Below are 17,825 nucleotides of genomic sequence, written 5' to 3'. Positions count from 1 at the left end.
ATACATGTAGAGAAATCTGAAGTGGTGTCTTAATTTTTTCCAGAGCTGTATGTACCTGCATGCAGATGGAGCCTGTAGACAGAATACCTCCTACGAAAAACTTTTCACAGTAAGTTTAATTTAGCAGCCAGAAGTGCAACATGTACAGGCTGGAGGTTGTTAAAAGGAAGTAGGTGAACAAATGAACCTGGGACCAAACTAGTGTCTGTGTGTTATAATGATTTGAGATGTGCTGGTCGATGGTTAGCTGGCTGTGTGTCTGTCTGTAACTTCATTATATCTCTTGATTCCTAACATAAACTGTCAGCATAGCAAATTAACATCATGCTGCCTTCAGAGGCCTGATGGAAATGTCAGATCCTAGTCGACCTATCACATTAACATTTTGCAACCTTCAGGTACCTTTTGGAAAATGTCAGAAATACAGTACAGTGCACATGAACACTGTGCATGAGGGAGGAAACATGACAGGTCCCAAGTTTGTGTATGAAGGCAGAAAATATAAACAACATGGTACAACTGGTGCATGATACTGCTTATATAAAATCCCAACTTCATTGTAACTATTTGACACGTCAAGCTGTGTGCTCAAACTATTTTGATATAAACTTCATAATTTGCTTTAAAAAAACATTAAACCAGGAAGATGCTACCGTACAATAATGAAGTAAAGCCACATCTGTTCAGGCTGAGTGGCTCTTGATAACCAAGGCACTGGCTCTAAAAACAGACAAAAGGAGCATCAGATGAGGAGAAGCAGTAGCAGCGTGCTCAGCGGGAGCGGAGGAGGATATTGTGGAGGAGCAGGGAGGTCAAAGCGCCTGCAGCCAAAGCGCTGCTGGGAGGAGAGGTGAACCTGAATGCCAGATCAGGGAGCTCAGGCTCTATAGAGCAGGGTAACATATTAGTCTCAGAAGGCTGCTTATATAATGACACCTTCAAGGCATATAAAGCACATTTACAGGTTCTTTGAACTAAAAACTGGATGGCAGGGTGAGTGTGAGAAACTGATAGAAACTCATGGATCTTTTTATTTATAGATATAGCAGTGTATATAAGCTAAATGTTTGGATTTGATAATGAATACTGAGTCTAATATTAAAGCTACGCTAACACTTTCATATTAAAAATTTATCAAATATCTATGTGTAATGTAGCCCAATGAAAATGATAACCCAACTCGGTAGTTCCTCTCAGCTTTCTGAGGTGTTTTAGCATCTTTCAGCTCATTGTGTGTGCTTCTAAATTACAGTCCTCTATAAAAAGTCCTCAGGTAAGTCTGGAGTCTGAATACAGACAAGCAGAATTTTGGTTTATATGCGCTTATCTCAACTTCAGGATAGATGAGCCGCTGCCATATAATCCCTCATTCTCCATTTTTATCATTTCAACAATGGGGAGACCATTGGTCAGTAAAAGGCATTCAGTTTTCTTCATGTTATGCAAGTCTTTCTGACTTCCCATGTGAAAGAAAATTAGTAAAATTCCCCATGAAGTGATATTTCCTTTAACAAGTGGCCTTCATATTCTTTACTTGCTTTGCACCATAGAAGATCACACAGTTGATGACAATATGGATATAGGGATACAGAATATAATTTAAGGGAAATTGAGAGCACTTATTTATTATCACATGTTTGTTATGTGATAATTAGATCTGGACCAGAGAGACTAACACCCTGAAGACCTTCTCTATCACTGTAACAAACTAGTGCTAACTCAGTTTGAGCTTCAGCATGGTCCATCCAAACTGTGGAGACAATCAGCAAGAAAGCTGTATGTACTGTATCTCCTTAACTTTAGGAAGCTGGAGTTGAATTCATGAGATTCATCTTGCCAGGCTTCAAGCTATGCGCTTGTGTCCAACCCACTGGCGCCAGAGTAGGGGATACAAAGAGACTTTTTTGTTTTGTTTTTTTATAGTAACCTCTTCAGCTGATGAACATGTCCATGGCCGACACTGTCTTTGAGAGGCTGTAGCGGGTTCAGTTTTGGCAGGAGTGAAGTTAGTGGTATCATATTAAACTACAAAACCTATGGCATCTATCCCAACCATGTGATGCTAGCTTGTAGGGAAGGGGGCTAAATAATTCTCCAAAAAATATGCCAGTCATTTTCAAAGAAGTCCCTTGACCTCTGACCTCAAGATATATGAAAATGGGTTCTAAGGGGACCCACTAGTCTCCCTTTTGCAGACATACCCACTTTATGCTAATCTACACAAGCTGGCGCAGTCAGGTTAGTTTCTCCTCCTAAAGCGACCAAAGCTGCCTCTGCAGCCCTTAAATCCTATCCACTTATTCTGTTCATTTGCAGACAGCTTAAATTATTTTAATGGAAATACTCTCCAGCATGCTTTCTTGGCATGATTGAATTGATATATCCTGTATGTTAGCATGTTAGCTCAACACTCACCTACGCATGTGTCATCCCTAAGTTTACTTTAATTCCAACTTTTAGACTCTTCCAGGACCCCAGGGTCCCAAGGTAGGGGTTTCCTCATCTATTAATCTATGTGAATAATTTATATATATATAATTTAATAGTTTTGATTAATAGTAACACATATCTGCCTAGGAGCATCTAAAATATATTCTAATAAGCATTGGGAGCATAAAATATAGTTTACCATTTTTGTTTGCTTGGTGAATGGATGCATTATTCAGGGTCTCTCAACAATGTGCTTTTACTGTAAAGGATGTCCATGAGCTACTTGAATGCTGGTGTTGTGCATTAAGTACAGCTCTCTCCATATTCAAATAGTCTAAGGAGTGTTTAGCTTACTAATCTCAAAGCTTGGAATGCATCCATTGTGTCAGTGTGTGGGTGCATCTGAAGGATGGAAAATGTATTTTACTTGCAGAATGTGGGAGAAAAAACTACATAAGCATTTGTTTCCTCATACCCAATAGGCACATCTGAGCATATGGGCAGAGGACATCATCTCACATGTGCTTTTAGGCTTGGTGCCTTTTAACCATCCCAATACATTGACTGCATGCTTAATCAGCGAGAGATTGTTAAGGAGGGTGTGGGGGTTTGAAACCATGTTCCATGCCCAAAGGCTGATCAATATCAATCTCAATAGTTCATTATACTTAGAGGACTGTGGTAATACTAAAGCAGCAAACAAAAACCAGACTGTTGCGTGGGAACATTAGGGTTGTACGGGGACATTAGTGCACCCAAGGTTAGTAGTCAGTGTGCGCTGGGACTTTGCATGTCTGGGGCTTTTTCCTTTGGCTTTGTTATTCCTGTTGAGATAAATTAAGCATGACTCTGGCGGTCTATCTACCCAGCCTTAAGGAGGACCTCAGCTGTGCAAGTCCTCTCTGCCCTAAGAATGCAGGGACTAACTCAGATAACCCTCTTTTTTACCTCTCTTTGTAATCATGCCCTCCTCCTACCCCTGTCTCTCTCCTGGGTTTTCACTTTGTTAACTCACTGACTGAAATTGCCCCCCCTCCAGGGTATCCAAAAGTTTCACTAGGACAACTCTGAGGCATATTAAGACTTTGTCACTGCTATCCTAAACTTGAGTTTATCACAAATTCAAAAACAAAAGCTAGCAAAAACCTGACTTTTTTCCAACTTAGAGCTGCACTAATGCTGCAGTTCCCCTCAGTTCTAGAGAGCATTTCAGCATCTTTCAGCTTATTGTTTTGATGTTTGGTAACTGTTCTCATTCATTCACTCTTACCTCTCTCATCAATTTCCAGTGCTAGCAGGCAGCTGTTTTTCGCTCATTAGACCCTCCCAGCCTTGGTGGAAACAATTAGAGAATAAAAAAAAAAACTGCATTGCAGAACCAATCCAAAGTCTTTAGGGTGGTGACATAGCGGTGATGTGCAGAAGTCACGCGCTTGTAAACACTTTTGTACCATATAACGTTGCACATCCATTTTTGATGTTTCAAAAAGCTCTCCCCAAATTACAAAGTGATTTGCTACGGAGGGGAAAGGAGAGAAAGAGAGCATTGTTTCTAGTATGGCATGTCCTTTAAGCAACATATGTTTGCTGGCGGCTATTCCCACCACCATTCAAGCAACTACTTTGCAGATGATTGGCAGGCGCTGAGATCTGTAATTGGCTGGTATTGCAAGACTAAATAAAACCACAGGAGCTGAGCATGAGGGCCGTTGAGCTTCTCAGTTTACCAGTCCATCTACATTCCAACTCTCACCTACGGTCATGAGCTTTGGGCAGTGACGAAAGAATGATATCGCTGATACAAGCAGAGAAAATGAGTCTCCTTCTAAATGTGTCTGGGCTCACCTATATAGGGACAGGGTAAAGAGCTTGGACATCCAAAAGTCTGGTGTAGAACAGTTGCTGCTTTGTGTTAAAAGGGGATCAGCTCCAAAATTAAAGCCACGTTCAAATGAGAGGAGACCCCAAGGCAGACACTGGAGTCCTACAAATGCCTTGGGATGGCCCAAGAGGAGCTTTAGGAGGTAACTAAGAAGAGGGGCGTATGAGTGGACAATGGACAGATGGATGGATAGTAATGGTGGCCTTCAAAGGTTTTTTTTGTAAGTGTGAGATACCATAGTTATCCAAAATTCCTGATACTCAGAATTGCAGCTAAGAGACTAATATTAGCTGTTTTCACCCACTTGACTGCAAATAATTATGATGTATACCAAATTACATTACCCACATTACACAAGAAAAAACCAGAACATCATAACCAGTTTGGTTCAATAAACTAAAAATCTCTGTTACTGACTACTGAATACACAAAGAAACATCAGGAGTTACCATCTTTTTTAATGACTATTATTCAATACTTTGCGACTGTAAAACCAGTAAAGAGCTTTCATATCCAAAGCACACCAGCAATGTTCCACTGAAGCCAAACTATCAATGATTCACACTACACATCACAACATCTGCTAACCAAACTGTCACAGGGAGAAGATAGATTAAGACAGCAAATGAAAAAGGGCAAAAACGAGAGAAAGATAGATGACATAGAAAGAATGCAGGGGAAGGATACAGATAATGAGGCAGAAAAGGAAAAAGAAGACACAGAGCAATGAAATGACTGGGGCAGTATGAGAAAGAGGGGTCAGGGACAATCTAGAGCAGTTGGCGTTCAAAACATAACACTAAAAGATTCCCAAAGAGAGAGAGACAGTCACACAGAAAGAGAGAAATGGTAACATTTTTTGTGAATTATTCTAAAATAAGAATGATGCTGGTCAGGCAAATCCACAGGCAAACCATAAGATAAGATATAATAAGATATTCCTTTATTTATCCCCCTTAGGAGAAATTCAGGTTGACACAGCAGCAATAGGGCAAAGTAGTGCAAAACAGAGAACAAAGAATAAAATTAAATATATAAATAAAAATATTACAAAATACGAAATATAATAGAAGATATAAAAACTATAAATTAAAGTATATACACTGTGCATTGTTCAAGTAGGACATGGAGTGCAAAATATGAGCAGAAAATTAAACTTGAATAAAAAAAAAATTCTTTATGTTCTTGCTCACATTTTCCCTTCATTTGTATTTCCTTGGATGACAGATCCTTAGACCTGCAACCCACAACTTCATGATAGAAGACAGAAAAAATTAATTGCAGCATCACAGCTTTTACAGCTGATCGAAAGCCAGGGCTGGAGAGGACACACAGTACAAGGAGACAGAGTATAGAATTCAGAAAGTAGAACTCTGCCCTCACAAGACCTCAGCTGGGAAATAATTAGCATCGACTCTGCTATGCGACCTTGTTATATCAAAGCGCTGCTTCTTTAACACAAAGCACAGGGATTCAGCACAACCAAGGACTCTATCACTTGAAGAACAAGGATCCTGGCAGTGGTTGGCTGTGTTGCCTCAAAGCAGAGTTGGAGGTGACATTTCTCCTGCTGTCTCAGCTCTTCAAGTATCAGTCAGGAACTCTCACAAATAACAGAAAATTCATGAATTCACAATAAGTAATTTTCCGATTTCCATTTTTTAACCAATGACACAAAGAAGTCAAGTAGTTTTTACCCTGATATTTGAATGTTAGTTTTTCAGGTATTTATTTACAAAGTACTGGACAAATTCTAAAATTGACCCGATGATGGTGCTAGATGAATAGTTAAGACCAGTGATAAGGTTTGGACCTGCAAGTAAAAGCAAACATAAAAACACACACATATATTCTCTCTTTCAAGCACTACAAAGCAAGCATTATTTCCCACAGGCCACAGTTTTCCTATGCATAAGCCATTCACTGAGCTAAAACTTCTTCTAATATCCTAAGCCCTGACTTCATGCTGAAATGGGAATTTCAGCTTCAGCAGCATTCACTTGTGAGCAGCAATAGATGTGAGCTGGTGAACAGAACCTGGCTCAAACTGATGGTTTGTCTCCATAATATGAGTCATGCAAAGTTGAATTCCACAGCCTTCAACATCTGAATGTGACTAGCACTCAAATCTGCCTGCTTCTAATGTAAATCTACTGTCCCAATTCTAGTGTGCTGATATGCTGTATTCAGCATATATAATCATCTTTCCTCAAAGGGTAGATTCACCCAAATTACAAAAAACATATTATTGGTTTTATTTGTCAAAACCTATACAGATAAAACCAAAACCAACCTGCATGGATCAATACAAAGTGAGTCTTTTTTGTTATTTGGATAATATTGGCCGACTGATGGGTCATGCTCTAAGTTACAGTTGTCAAAATGAAAAGTCCTTTCACCCATCTATAAATAATTACACACTATTTGACATATCAAACACCTTGGTCACACACTGTAGAAGTAGATATTCACAAATAGCTCATTAAATGTGCAAATGTATGACACTGTGTTGGCAATTGTTTATTAGGAATAACACCTTGAGATGTACCAACAATGTTTTCAAGCGGTTCCTCAATATATGTATAAAATTATGCACATATGGATATATCAACAGTACACTAGTTAACTCACCCAGTTGGTGGAAACTTAAAAAACAATCTCAGTTTTACAGTGTAAAGCCAAGAATTGTCTTCTGTGACGGATGTGATAAAACATCAACGCAGAGACATGCACACACACATACACACTCACCCCCAGCTTGCGGCTCCGCATGCGTACGTAGCCCTGCTTGACGATGTCATTGAAGTTGGAGGCCATCTTCGAAGGGACGGTAACCTGCTGGCTGTCCCTGTGGAGACCATCCAGATGTTTCTTCCCTCCCTCAACCAGTCCTTCGCTTTACCTTCCTACTTTTCCAAAGCTCCGAGCTTCTTCGCCCTCTGTGGCTTCCCCTCTTTCACTTTCGGCCCTGTCCGTCTCTTTCAAGACTTTTTTTCCTCCCTATAATGCTTACTGTTTATACCTATTCTCTCTCAGTCTTCATGGAGCTCCCCACATTTCCCACTCTCCTCCTCCTGTTTCCCTTTGTTCTCCTCTGCTGGATGTTCCTCTCCTTCTTTGCCTCTTGCTCTTCTTTTGTTGTTCCTTTACTCTGTCCTTTCATTCATTTAACCAGATGGGTCATCTCCCTCCTTGGGATCTCTAAGAAATGGACAGACAAAGAGTTGGAGAGAAAGAGAGAGGCAGAAATGGATATGTATATATTATTCATTGAATAGTGAGGAACACAACGTTATCGTCCATTATTCATGCTGGTTGCACGCACCGTTATTGAGGGCAAATATGCAGGATGGCATTATACTGTAATGTACAGTATACTGAATGTCTATTTATATTTGTCTTTCTTTCTCTGATTACATGTGTTTGAATTTGAGTTGTATGCCTGTGTGTGTGTGTGTGTGTGTGTGTGGCAGTATCTATTAGGAGATACTGCATCCAGGAAATAAAAAGGTATGAGGTTTAATCTGTTCTCAAATCAGAGCCTGCTTACCCATCATGCCACGCTGTTTGTTCCCTGCTTACATCTAGGTAATTTCCATTTCAAACACTCTGATCTCTTCATCCTTTGCTTTCAGCATTTGTTTGGTTGCACTGCAGCTATAGACGCAAGGTTACAGTAATAACACCTTTATGCAAACATGAATCCAGTATTCTTAGTTGTCCTCATTTGTTAAACCTGAACTCATGTTTTTTTATGTCAACAATCAAATGGCTATATGTGTAATGTAAGGTGTCTCTCAGAAACTCTGCAGCTCCCCACAGCTTTATGCTGCCTTCTATCCTCTTTCAGCGTGGGTAAACCCACTGTACTCTCAGGGGCTGATCACATAGAGACACAACAGCCAAAGATGCTTCAAAAACTCCGTCAGGGCGTCAGGGAATTGACAGCTGAAGCGCCTGTGCGGCAGCCAGGCGGTAAAATATGATTAACAGAAAACATTTATTGAAGCAGACGTCAAGCTATAAATTACTTAACTCTAGCTTCATTTCAAAAGAACCTCAGTCAAATGTCTCCTTCCCTGTATTTATATGTTATTCCTAAGTTAATCTATGTTAAAAAGATGAAGATGGTTAAAATATCAAATAAACATATATGTATATATATATATATATATATATATGTATAGTCATATCATATATATAGTTCATCAACAAAGTGGATGAACTACCCTGGTGAGGAGCCAGTGTGCTACAAGGAGAGCAGTTTGCCTTGCTTCATGGAGACATGGCTGAATGGCAAAATACAGGACAGCCTACCTGCTCTAGCATGTGTGGACAGGGAAAGAAGAGAGGTAATAAGAAGAGAGGAGGAGGCCTTGCTGTCTTTGTGAACTCTAAGTGGTGTAATACTGGATATGTAACTGTAAAGGAATGCATTTGTACTACCAATATTGAAGTTATTCAGTGTTGTGCTCAGTAGTTTCTTGTCTGAAAATGCATTTGCAAAATCATGCCTTAAGGGCGGCTGTGGCTCAGAGGCAGGTTGTGGGTTCGATCCCCGGCTCCTGGTGCCACATGTCGAAGTATCCTTGAGCAAGATACTGAACCCCAAATTGCTTTCTGTTCGATGGACTTTGCCATCACTGTGTGAATGTGTGTGAAAGGGTGAATGTGGCACGTAGTGTAAAAGTGCTTTGAGTGGTCGGAAGACTAGAAAGGTGCTATACAAGTACAGGTCCATTTACCATTTAACCATTAATGGATATGTCTTTTAAATCTGGCTTAAACACACACAAACATGGAAAACAATAGTGTTCATTTCGAAAGTTTAAATTCCGAATACAAGTTTCCACATTACACCTGTGCAAGTTGGACCACCATTGGCTTCTGAACTAGTTGTGAAAATCCTGCTTCTAAGTACTTGTGTTGAGTTTAGAGTAGAGAGTTTCATTTGTATAGTGCCAATTAATAACAAAAGTTATTTCAGGACACTTTCCAAATAGAGCGAACTCCACCAGTTCCCACCATGAGCAAGCACTTGGCGACGGCAAGTTTTAAGTATTTTTGGGGGGCTTTTATTGCCTTTGACAGACAGGAAAGGGGGGGCAGAGAGAGGGAATGACACACGGCAAAGGGCCGCAAGTCGGATTCGAACACTGGGCCGCTGCAGCAAGGACTCAGCCTCGATACATGGGTCGCCAGCTCTACCCACTGAGCTTTAAGATATGAAGGGCCCTGACCATGAAGAGCTTTGTAGGTGAGGAGGAGGATTTTAAATTTATACTGAGACAGATAATCTGTGAAACAATCTGGTTCGTCTGACTCCTCCTAGTAAGTTCCTTATTACATTTCCAAGAATCCAAATTAAAACAACTAATCAGAGCTGAGAGCCAAGACCTAAGGGCCAAGAGCCAAGAAAGATAGCTGTCACATTTAGCCCAACTCCCATACAGGACAAAGCTGGTGTCACAGTTGTCAGTATAAGAAAGATGCAACGCTTCAGTCTGAGGATGAAGAGAGACATGGGGATGAGGAGGTGACATGTGCTTGACCTAGTACTAGAGTAAGCCATGTGTGAAATACAGCAGAGACACACACAAAACACACAATTCCCCTCCAGAGAGTGAGGACACCTGCCGTCTTCATTGACTCAGTTGTGGTAAAAAAAACTGATATACAAGAAGTGATGTGACTTATACGAGCACTTGCATGCAAATGCACATGTGCAACCTAGTGTGTGTGTGTGAGTGTGTGTGTGTGAGAGAGAGAGAGAGAGAGAGAGAGAGAGAGAGAGAGAGAGAGAGTGCGTTTGCATGCAAGTGCTCGTATAAGTCACGTCACTGCTTGAATATCAGTTGGTTTTTTTTCAGGAACACAGGCTTATGATTCTGGTGGTGTTGGTTTAGCTCAGTGGCTCAGGCACAAATGAGTATTAAACATTAAACAAACACGCAGAAGCAGACTAAATGGAAGAGCACAGTCAATGACCAGAACATACACGTGTACAAATGAATGTGTAAATACAATAATCTTTGTTGGCACTGTCCTAATGGAAGAGGAATACCACAGGGCTAATATCACCGACATTAAACTGAACCACCTTAAATAAATATCGTACTCAGAATGCAAGTTCAAGGTGGTGTATTCATGAATTACACCATGAATAAAGTCATTTGTGGACATTAGTATGTTTGCCCTAAATAATTAAACAGAATGCTGGGAAGACGGGAAGCCTCTGGCAGGCCTTACTCTTTTTTTTCCCTTGAGTAGCACCAGGTACAAGGAATAAAGGATTTTAGCAAATATCACACTGTGATTTTTCTGAACAATTTTGCAACTGTGATTTAAAGCTGTTTTAATCAATATTTGTATATTAAAGTCCCCCTCCACTCAAAAATTTGTTTTTTTTCTTGTTCCTACACTGTGAGAGTTTGACACTAGAAAGTGGAAAGTTTTTCTGTGCTCATTGAAAATCTGATTTTTTAAGAGGCGGGGCCTACCAGCAGGATTTGGGACAAATCACAAATAGTCTGGAAGTCAGTCCTGGTCCAATATGCAACTTGTACAGTGTGATGTAGAAACTTGAAGCCGCCAGTGCACATCCACTGAGAATGGACTTCACAATGAAGTAGGAGACATCTTGTGTCCAGCAGGAAAACTTAAGAAATGAACAACATTTGTATTTTTAGATAGAAGGATTTTAACGCAGAAATTATACTTTTTTGCGGAAGAAATCAGACACACATTATTGTGTGTGCAGATAACTTATGTGTGAGTAACAGATGTCTGGAGAGGATCCTTGACAATGGATCAAATGACATGTGTTTTGTGAAAGGAATCGCTCATAGTGACAAAACCACAGAGAATTATCACCCAACTCTTTTGTTCTCTTCAGCTCTGTTTGGTTTTACAGCCCGCAATAGGGCTGTGTTTTGGCAAGAATCTGGCAATACAACACCTATTGCAATACAGGGATTACAATTTAATTTAATGTGATATATTGTGCAACCAGAACAGGAATCATTGTCCCTGTAATATCCAACATCACAGACCTATGAAAAAATGTATACAGTATCGTTTAGAATCGATACAATATCACAAAACTAAATATTGCGATTCAATATTTTTTCGATATTTTCTTACCTATCCCCCCAACTGTTTCGGTTCAGGTTCACAGCTCCAATCAAAAGCTCAGGAAAAACCCACTGTACACTACCTGCTCAGCAGCAAACAGCAGACAGACACAGTTAGAGACTAGCTGCTGAACATAGTGGGGCATTTAGTAGCTAAAGTGCATTTATTTCAGGAGTTGGTGGAGACAGCTCTAGCTGAGGTGCAGAATGAAGCACAGCAGTTGAATCGAAGGAGCTAATTGTGGACTTTCTCGGTTCCCTTATGAATACCTAGCTGGAGTGGCCTGGAAACAAAGAGGTCCTCTACAAGTATGGCCAGAGCCAGATCTACTTCCTGCAGAGGCTCAGAGGTTTTAAAAAAGTACTGATACAAGCATGTGAAGCTCAAGAATTTAATTTTATGGCTTGGCCATCTCACAGATTCAATGTTTATTAGCTACAGCTAGTTAACTCTCTGGCAACAATTTTCCTATCAGCCATTAAACAGTCACAGTCACCAACCAAAACGTTCACCTCTAACAGCTTGTGGAGACGATCATTGAATTTCAATCATGTTTTTTGTGATTTGGAAACTGCACTTATTCAAATCATGATTTTGATATTAAAATGATGAATCTCTCAGGCTTTTCAGATGCTAATGACTACTGTGATACAATGGTGGAAAAGCCTTGGTGCAAATCCCCTTACAGCGCAAAACAGGAAGAGTGTGCTGTCCACATACACAGAACTGACCTACTGCTCTGAAGTAATGGTGGAGCATTAGACATGAGGCACAGATGCTTGATTTTGTACCATTTTGTCTCTATTGATTATGAGCTTATGAAACCAGAGTCTTCTGTTCTTAAGTCTTCCTGTTTCAGGTTGTGTCCCATACAGAACTAAACGATCCACCGACTACACTATCAAAACTCAGGTTTAATGATATGCTTTTAAGGGCACTGAAATAAAACTAACGAGGTTCCGTATTGGCATAAAAGAGCCTTAATGACTAAATTTGGATAAGCACCACACGACTAGAAGGAGAAAATGTAATGCATTTAGTGCCCTTCTACCCAAAAAGTAATTTCTTTCCATCTCCATATGCTTACATATGTTACTGGGTATACAGTACAGTATTTGACAACATTAACATCAGATATACAGAAGTCTAGGGCTGTCAATATAAAAAAAAAAATCAATATATAATTTGTTTTCTTTATTTCACCAGGATAATCCACCTAATATTAATATTACTTTCCAGGGAATCTTGTTCAATTCAATTCAATTTTATTTGTATAGCGCCAATTGATAACAGAAGTTATCTCAGGACACTTTTCAAATAGAGCAGGTCTAGACCGAACTCTTTATAACATTAATTACAGAGACCCAACAGTACCACCATGAGCAAGACCTTGGCGACAAGGGCAAGGAAAAACTGCCTGTTAAAAGGCAGAAACCTAGGACAGATCCTCCGGCTCTAGGTGGGTGGTCGTCTGTCTCGACCAGTTGGGGTGAGAGAGAGAGAGAGAGAGAGAGGCAAAGAGAGAGAGAGCGAGAGACAGACAGACAGGTGCACAGCAAATGACACCATCAAATTGAACTGGACAAAGACAATAAAACAGAGTATACAGTATATAATATACTCTGCCTTGTCTAGCACATTGTCCTCTGTAAATCCTCTGCACCGTGTATGTGTGTACAACATTTTTATTGTATAATTCACTTTACAACTGTGACCAGTATATCTGCAACCTCTGGTTAAGTTAGCAATAACAAATATGCAATATCTAGATAGACTTTCAAAATAAAGCCTGCATGGTTAATGCTGTGAAATTATGACAGTTTGGTTAGGTTTAGACACAAACACTACTTGGTTAAGATTAGGAAAAGGCTGTTAGTTATGTTACATACCTGACATAACTTAAGCAAATAAAATGTCACTTATGACGTAACTTACCAATGATACTTGAAAGAAACTGGCGGGTGCATCCAGAAATTACACTAATGGGATACCTACAGTGTCACTTTTTGAAGGCCAGTTACCAAGCAGCAGTATTTGATGACTTGAGAGTGAGACCGGCTTGACACAGCATTTCAAAATTTAAATTACATATATTTATATATTTTTATATCAGGGTTTTATTTTTTATATATTTTTCCTAATACTTTCATTTTCAGTTATTATCATTTATTACACTTACCTCAGGCCACAAGACTATGCCATCCTGTTTAACTGCACATTTTATATGATCATGTGACAAAAACTTGAATCTTGTTTTCATTTTTACTTCATTTTGGCAGTAATCCTGCACTTTCAAACATGAAAAGGGAGATTGTACATTTTCTGACACACCATGCTAACACAAATAGAAAGTAAGATTTCAGTTTGATTAAATTATATTATGTTAATATTGGCATCTGTGGACCCTTGTATAAACAGACAGATACTTTAAATTAATCTAAATTATTGTGTTAAATTTGACAGAATTTGACAACTAACTGGAGTACCCAGGCATTTTCTTGTATCAGGATACTTTTTGCTGACCTCAGTCATGCTTGTTGTGTTTATATAAGAATGTCACCAACATCTTTGTCAATATGATGCCAGAATAAACAGCAGGGTTTTCTTTGTATAATTTTGTTAATACTACTATATACAGTTGCAATCAGAAATATTCAACACCCCAAAGATTTTAAGGATTTATCAATTCAAGTTTTTTCAAAGAGCAAGATTCTGCTTCGGACAACTTCTTTATGAGTTGAGTGATACATAAAATCAACACAGAAAATGCATGATGTAGTATTTGTGTGTAAGAGTATATTTTGTTAAGAAGCCATGTCATACTTATTCAACCCCTAAATAATTTTGCAGTTTTTATGGCCTAAAGTGGAGTTAAAACATAATTTAGCCTTTGGGAATTCTATAATGATCCTTCATTGGCTTCAGCTGTGATGCATATATAAACCCCACCCATGAAGGTATTCAAGGTGTGCTGCAATCATGGGAAAGATTCCACACAAAGGAGCTTCCACAAAAGCTGAGAGAGGAGATTATTTTATCACACCTGAAGGGCCTTGGGTATAAGAATATTTCCAAAAAATGTAATGGACACCATTGGGAGCATTATAAGGAAGTTTAAAACTTATGGAAGAGCTGCAAACCTGCCTGGCCATGGGAGAAAGCCCAACATTTCATCAAGGGCCCTTAGCAACTTAGTCAGAACAACTAAGAGAAACCCCTGTGTGACTGAATACACCTACAGGATGACCTGATAAAGGCTGGTACAAGTGCTTCATTGGCAACTATAATATGTGCACTGAATAAACAAGGACTTCATGGCCAGACTCAAAGATGCACTCTGTCTGCTGCTGAAGGAGCTACTCAGGGACCCCACAGGGTCATGTAGGGGGTGAGAGGTGTTGTCCATGATGGATGTCAGCTTCACTAACATCCTCTTCTCACCCACTTCCTCTATGGAGTCCAGAGGACAGTCCAGGACAGAGCTCGCTCTCCTGACCAGTTTATTGAGTCTCTTCCTGTCCCTGTCCGTACTGCCCCCTCTCCAGCAGACCACAGCAAAGAAGATGGCTGAAGCCACCACAGAGTCATAAAAAGTCTTGAGGAGTGCCCTGCTTACTCCGAAGGACCTCAGTCTCCTCAGCAGGTGGAGGCGAATCTGGCCCTTCTTGTAGAGAGCATGGGTGTTGTCAGTCCAGTCCAGTTTGTTATTGAGGTGAACACCCAGGAATTTGTAATTTTCTACCACTTCAATGTCCATTCCCTGGATGTTCACCGGTGTGAAGTGGGATGTTTTCCTCCTGAAGTTAACAATCATCTCTTTCGTCTTGCTAGTGTTTAGCTGAAGCTGGTTGAGCTGGGGGGTGGACTGGTGGAGGTCAGGTGTTGAAGATGGCAGGCTGAGGAGTGGTGGAGGTCAGGTGTTGAAGATGGCAGGCTGAGGAGTGGAGGGACAGGGGGAGCTGGCCAGGGGAGTTGTGAAGTGGGAGCAGGGTGAGTGAGGGAGGGAGAGGAGGCAGAATCAAACCTGTTGAAAGTTAATCTGCCCAGTCCTTGTCCCCTCGGCTTTGGTTTCTTCCCACTCCTTTTCCATGGCCTGAGATGCTCTGCAGCCCTCTCCAGACATCCCTGGCGTTGTTCTGTTCCAGCCGCTTCTCCCTTAATCTCCGAGGTCACCCAGGGTTTGTTGTTGGGAAAACACCTTATCAATTTGGAGGGCACAGTGTTCTCCACTAAGAAATTAATATAGTCCATAGTGCAGTGGGTCATACTGTCAATGTCATTTCCGTGGGGGCTGCAGAGTGCATCCCAGTCTGTTGTCTCCAAGCTGTCTCTGAGCCTAGCACTGTTCTCCTCAGACCACTCCTTCACAGGCCTCTTCTCAGGTGGTTGTTTATTCACCACAGGGGTGTAGTCTGTGACCAGATGGACAAGGTTGTGATCTGAGCGACCAAGTTGGGGGGGAACAGGGAACAGACGGTAAACATGGTTTATACCGTCTTTTCCGCTGTCTGCACTTTACTCCTGTCTGCATCCTCTCCTCCTTTGCCGTATCTCCTCGGGGATCTCCAGCCGCTCCGCGCAGCGAAGGGGTGTGTGGCACAGGGCTAACCGTTAATCCCGGGTGTAAACAATGGAGCTGTGGTTGAGTGGGTCTCCCGACGCCACACCAAAAAGTTAAAAAAGTGTGCATCCATAGCTTCACACTTGCTTAAAGTTTGTAATTTGTCAATGTCAGCAACAAAAAGTACACTAAAGCACTATATATTAAAAAAGTACACTAAAAACACTAAACAACACTGAAAAGATCCATGAAGTTAAGAGCTGTTGTGACTAGCTGCCACTCATGCGGCGCTAACATTCTGGTTAAACCATTATAAGATCCGGGCACAGCACCTAAGCATTTCATTTATCCAATGTCTAAGTATTCTTAAGAATTAAAAGTTAACTGCTTTTGAAAGGGTTTATTTACATTATTATGGTATTATCAATATATCAGTGGCATACAATGGTCTTAAAATGACAATAATATGGTAAATGGTAAATGGACCTGTACGTGTATAGCGTCTTTCTAGTCTTCCGACCACTCAAAGCGCTTTTACACTACGTGCCACATTCACCCTTTCACACACATTCACTCAGTGACGGCAAACTAACGCATTCATACACATTCAAACACCGATGCACAGCATCGGGAGCTATTTGTGGTTCAGTATCTTGTTCAAGGATACTTCGACATGTGGCGGGAGGAGCTGGGGATCGAACCAACAACCTTCAGATTAGTGGACGACCCGCTCTTCCTCTGTGTAATTGCTTATTGCAATTTTTTCTAAGACAATATATTGCCCAACAAACCCAACTGCCATGACAGGACTAATGGATCAGTCCTTCTACTTGAACAGTGATCAGTTATTGAAAACATACACACAGGAGGCATCGTGTCAAAGCACAATGTAAATCGTAACAGGGGCACAACATCGATTCACTGATGCACCCTCATCGATCCTGCTTTGGCTCTTCCTGTGTGTGTTTGTGTGTGTAATGCCACTGAATCAATAGAGTGTTCACAGTCTATTCCCTGACAAGCAAGCAGCCCTTACAACACACACCCAGCTACAGTTCAAACACTTCTCTCTCACACTGACAAAAGCATTAAACATCTGTATGTCGATGTCAAATGAACTGTGATGCATTGGTATAATGAGTGTGAACAAAAGAGATGACAGCCTCTATCCCAAGTAATATTATCAGTGGAAGGACTTCTTACAAGTGCAAGTCAGTAATATTTTAGTGGCTCTGCACATAAAAACAATAAAATGTCAGCAAGGGTTTAGTCAGTCGCCTCGGTGGATTTGAGATGACTGATTGATGAGTCTTTTTTAAAGCCTGGCCTGGCTCTTTGTATTTCCTGGAACGGGTTGTCACTGTTCACATTCTACAGCACAAGTAGACAGAGAAGGGTTCAGCAAGGGTCTTGCAGATGCTGCAAACCACGTCCCTGGAAACAACGCCCCCTGAAAACCGCGCCCATCATAATCATTATAAGTTAGTGGTTCAGGCAGTAAGCAGCTACAGAGTCCAAACAAAGCTTCCTCCAAAACATGGCCAATTCTACAGGAAGTTATGATGGCTGAGGAAAACCATAGACCATAACAGATTAAAAATAAACTAACAATGTTATTAAAAGTTTTATTAAGCAAAGAAATAAGGATAACCTTTGAGCTACAACAATATATGACTCAAGCTCAAATGATGTCTGAACACAACCAAAAGGTGACTCAAGAAGACAAAGTAATTAGAAAAAATTAATTCAAATATAGGTATTTTAGCAACTATTAAGCAGAAATAATGTTGATAAACTATGGCTTGTGTTAGCCCAACT

The 17,825-nt window shown here is 40.4% G+C and overlaps 1 protein-coding gene across 2 annotated transcripts in view; it reads right to left on the bottom strand.

Annotated features, from left to right (window-relative positions):
• Positions 1 to 17,825, bottom strand: part of dok4 (docking protein 4) — a 74,009-nt gene that overhangs the window by 32,344 nt on the left and 23,840 nt on the right. For both annotated transcript variants that reach the window (XM_051380045.1, XM_051380046.1), the window contains exon 2: positions 7,064 to 7,513. In XM_051380045.1, coding sequence (XP_051236005.1) covers positions 7,064 to 7,129 — 66 coding nt within the window. In that variant the 5' untranslated portion in view covers positions 7,130 to 7,513. The remainder of the gene's footprint in view (positions 1 to 7,063; positions 7,514 to 17,825) is intronic.

This window comes from Dicentrarchus labrax, unplaced genomic scaffold (genome assembly GCF_905237075.1).
Source record: "Dicentrarchus labrax unplaced genomic scaffold, dlabrax2021, whole genome shotgun sequence".
NCBI classification, from domain to species: Eukaryota; Metazoa; Chordata; class Actinopteri; family Moronidae; genus Dicentrarchus; species Dicentrarchus labrax.
The sequence above is the reverse complement of the archived record's forward strand: the minus strand, read 5'-3'. Positions and strand labels throughout refer to the sequence as shown.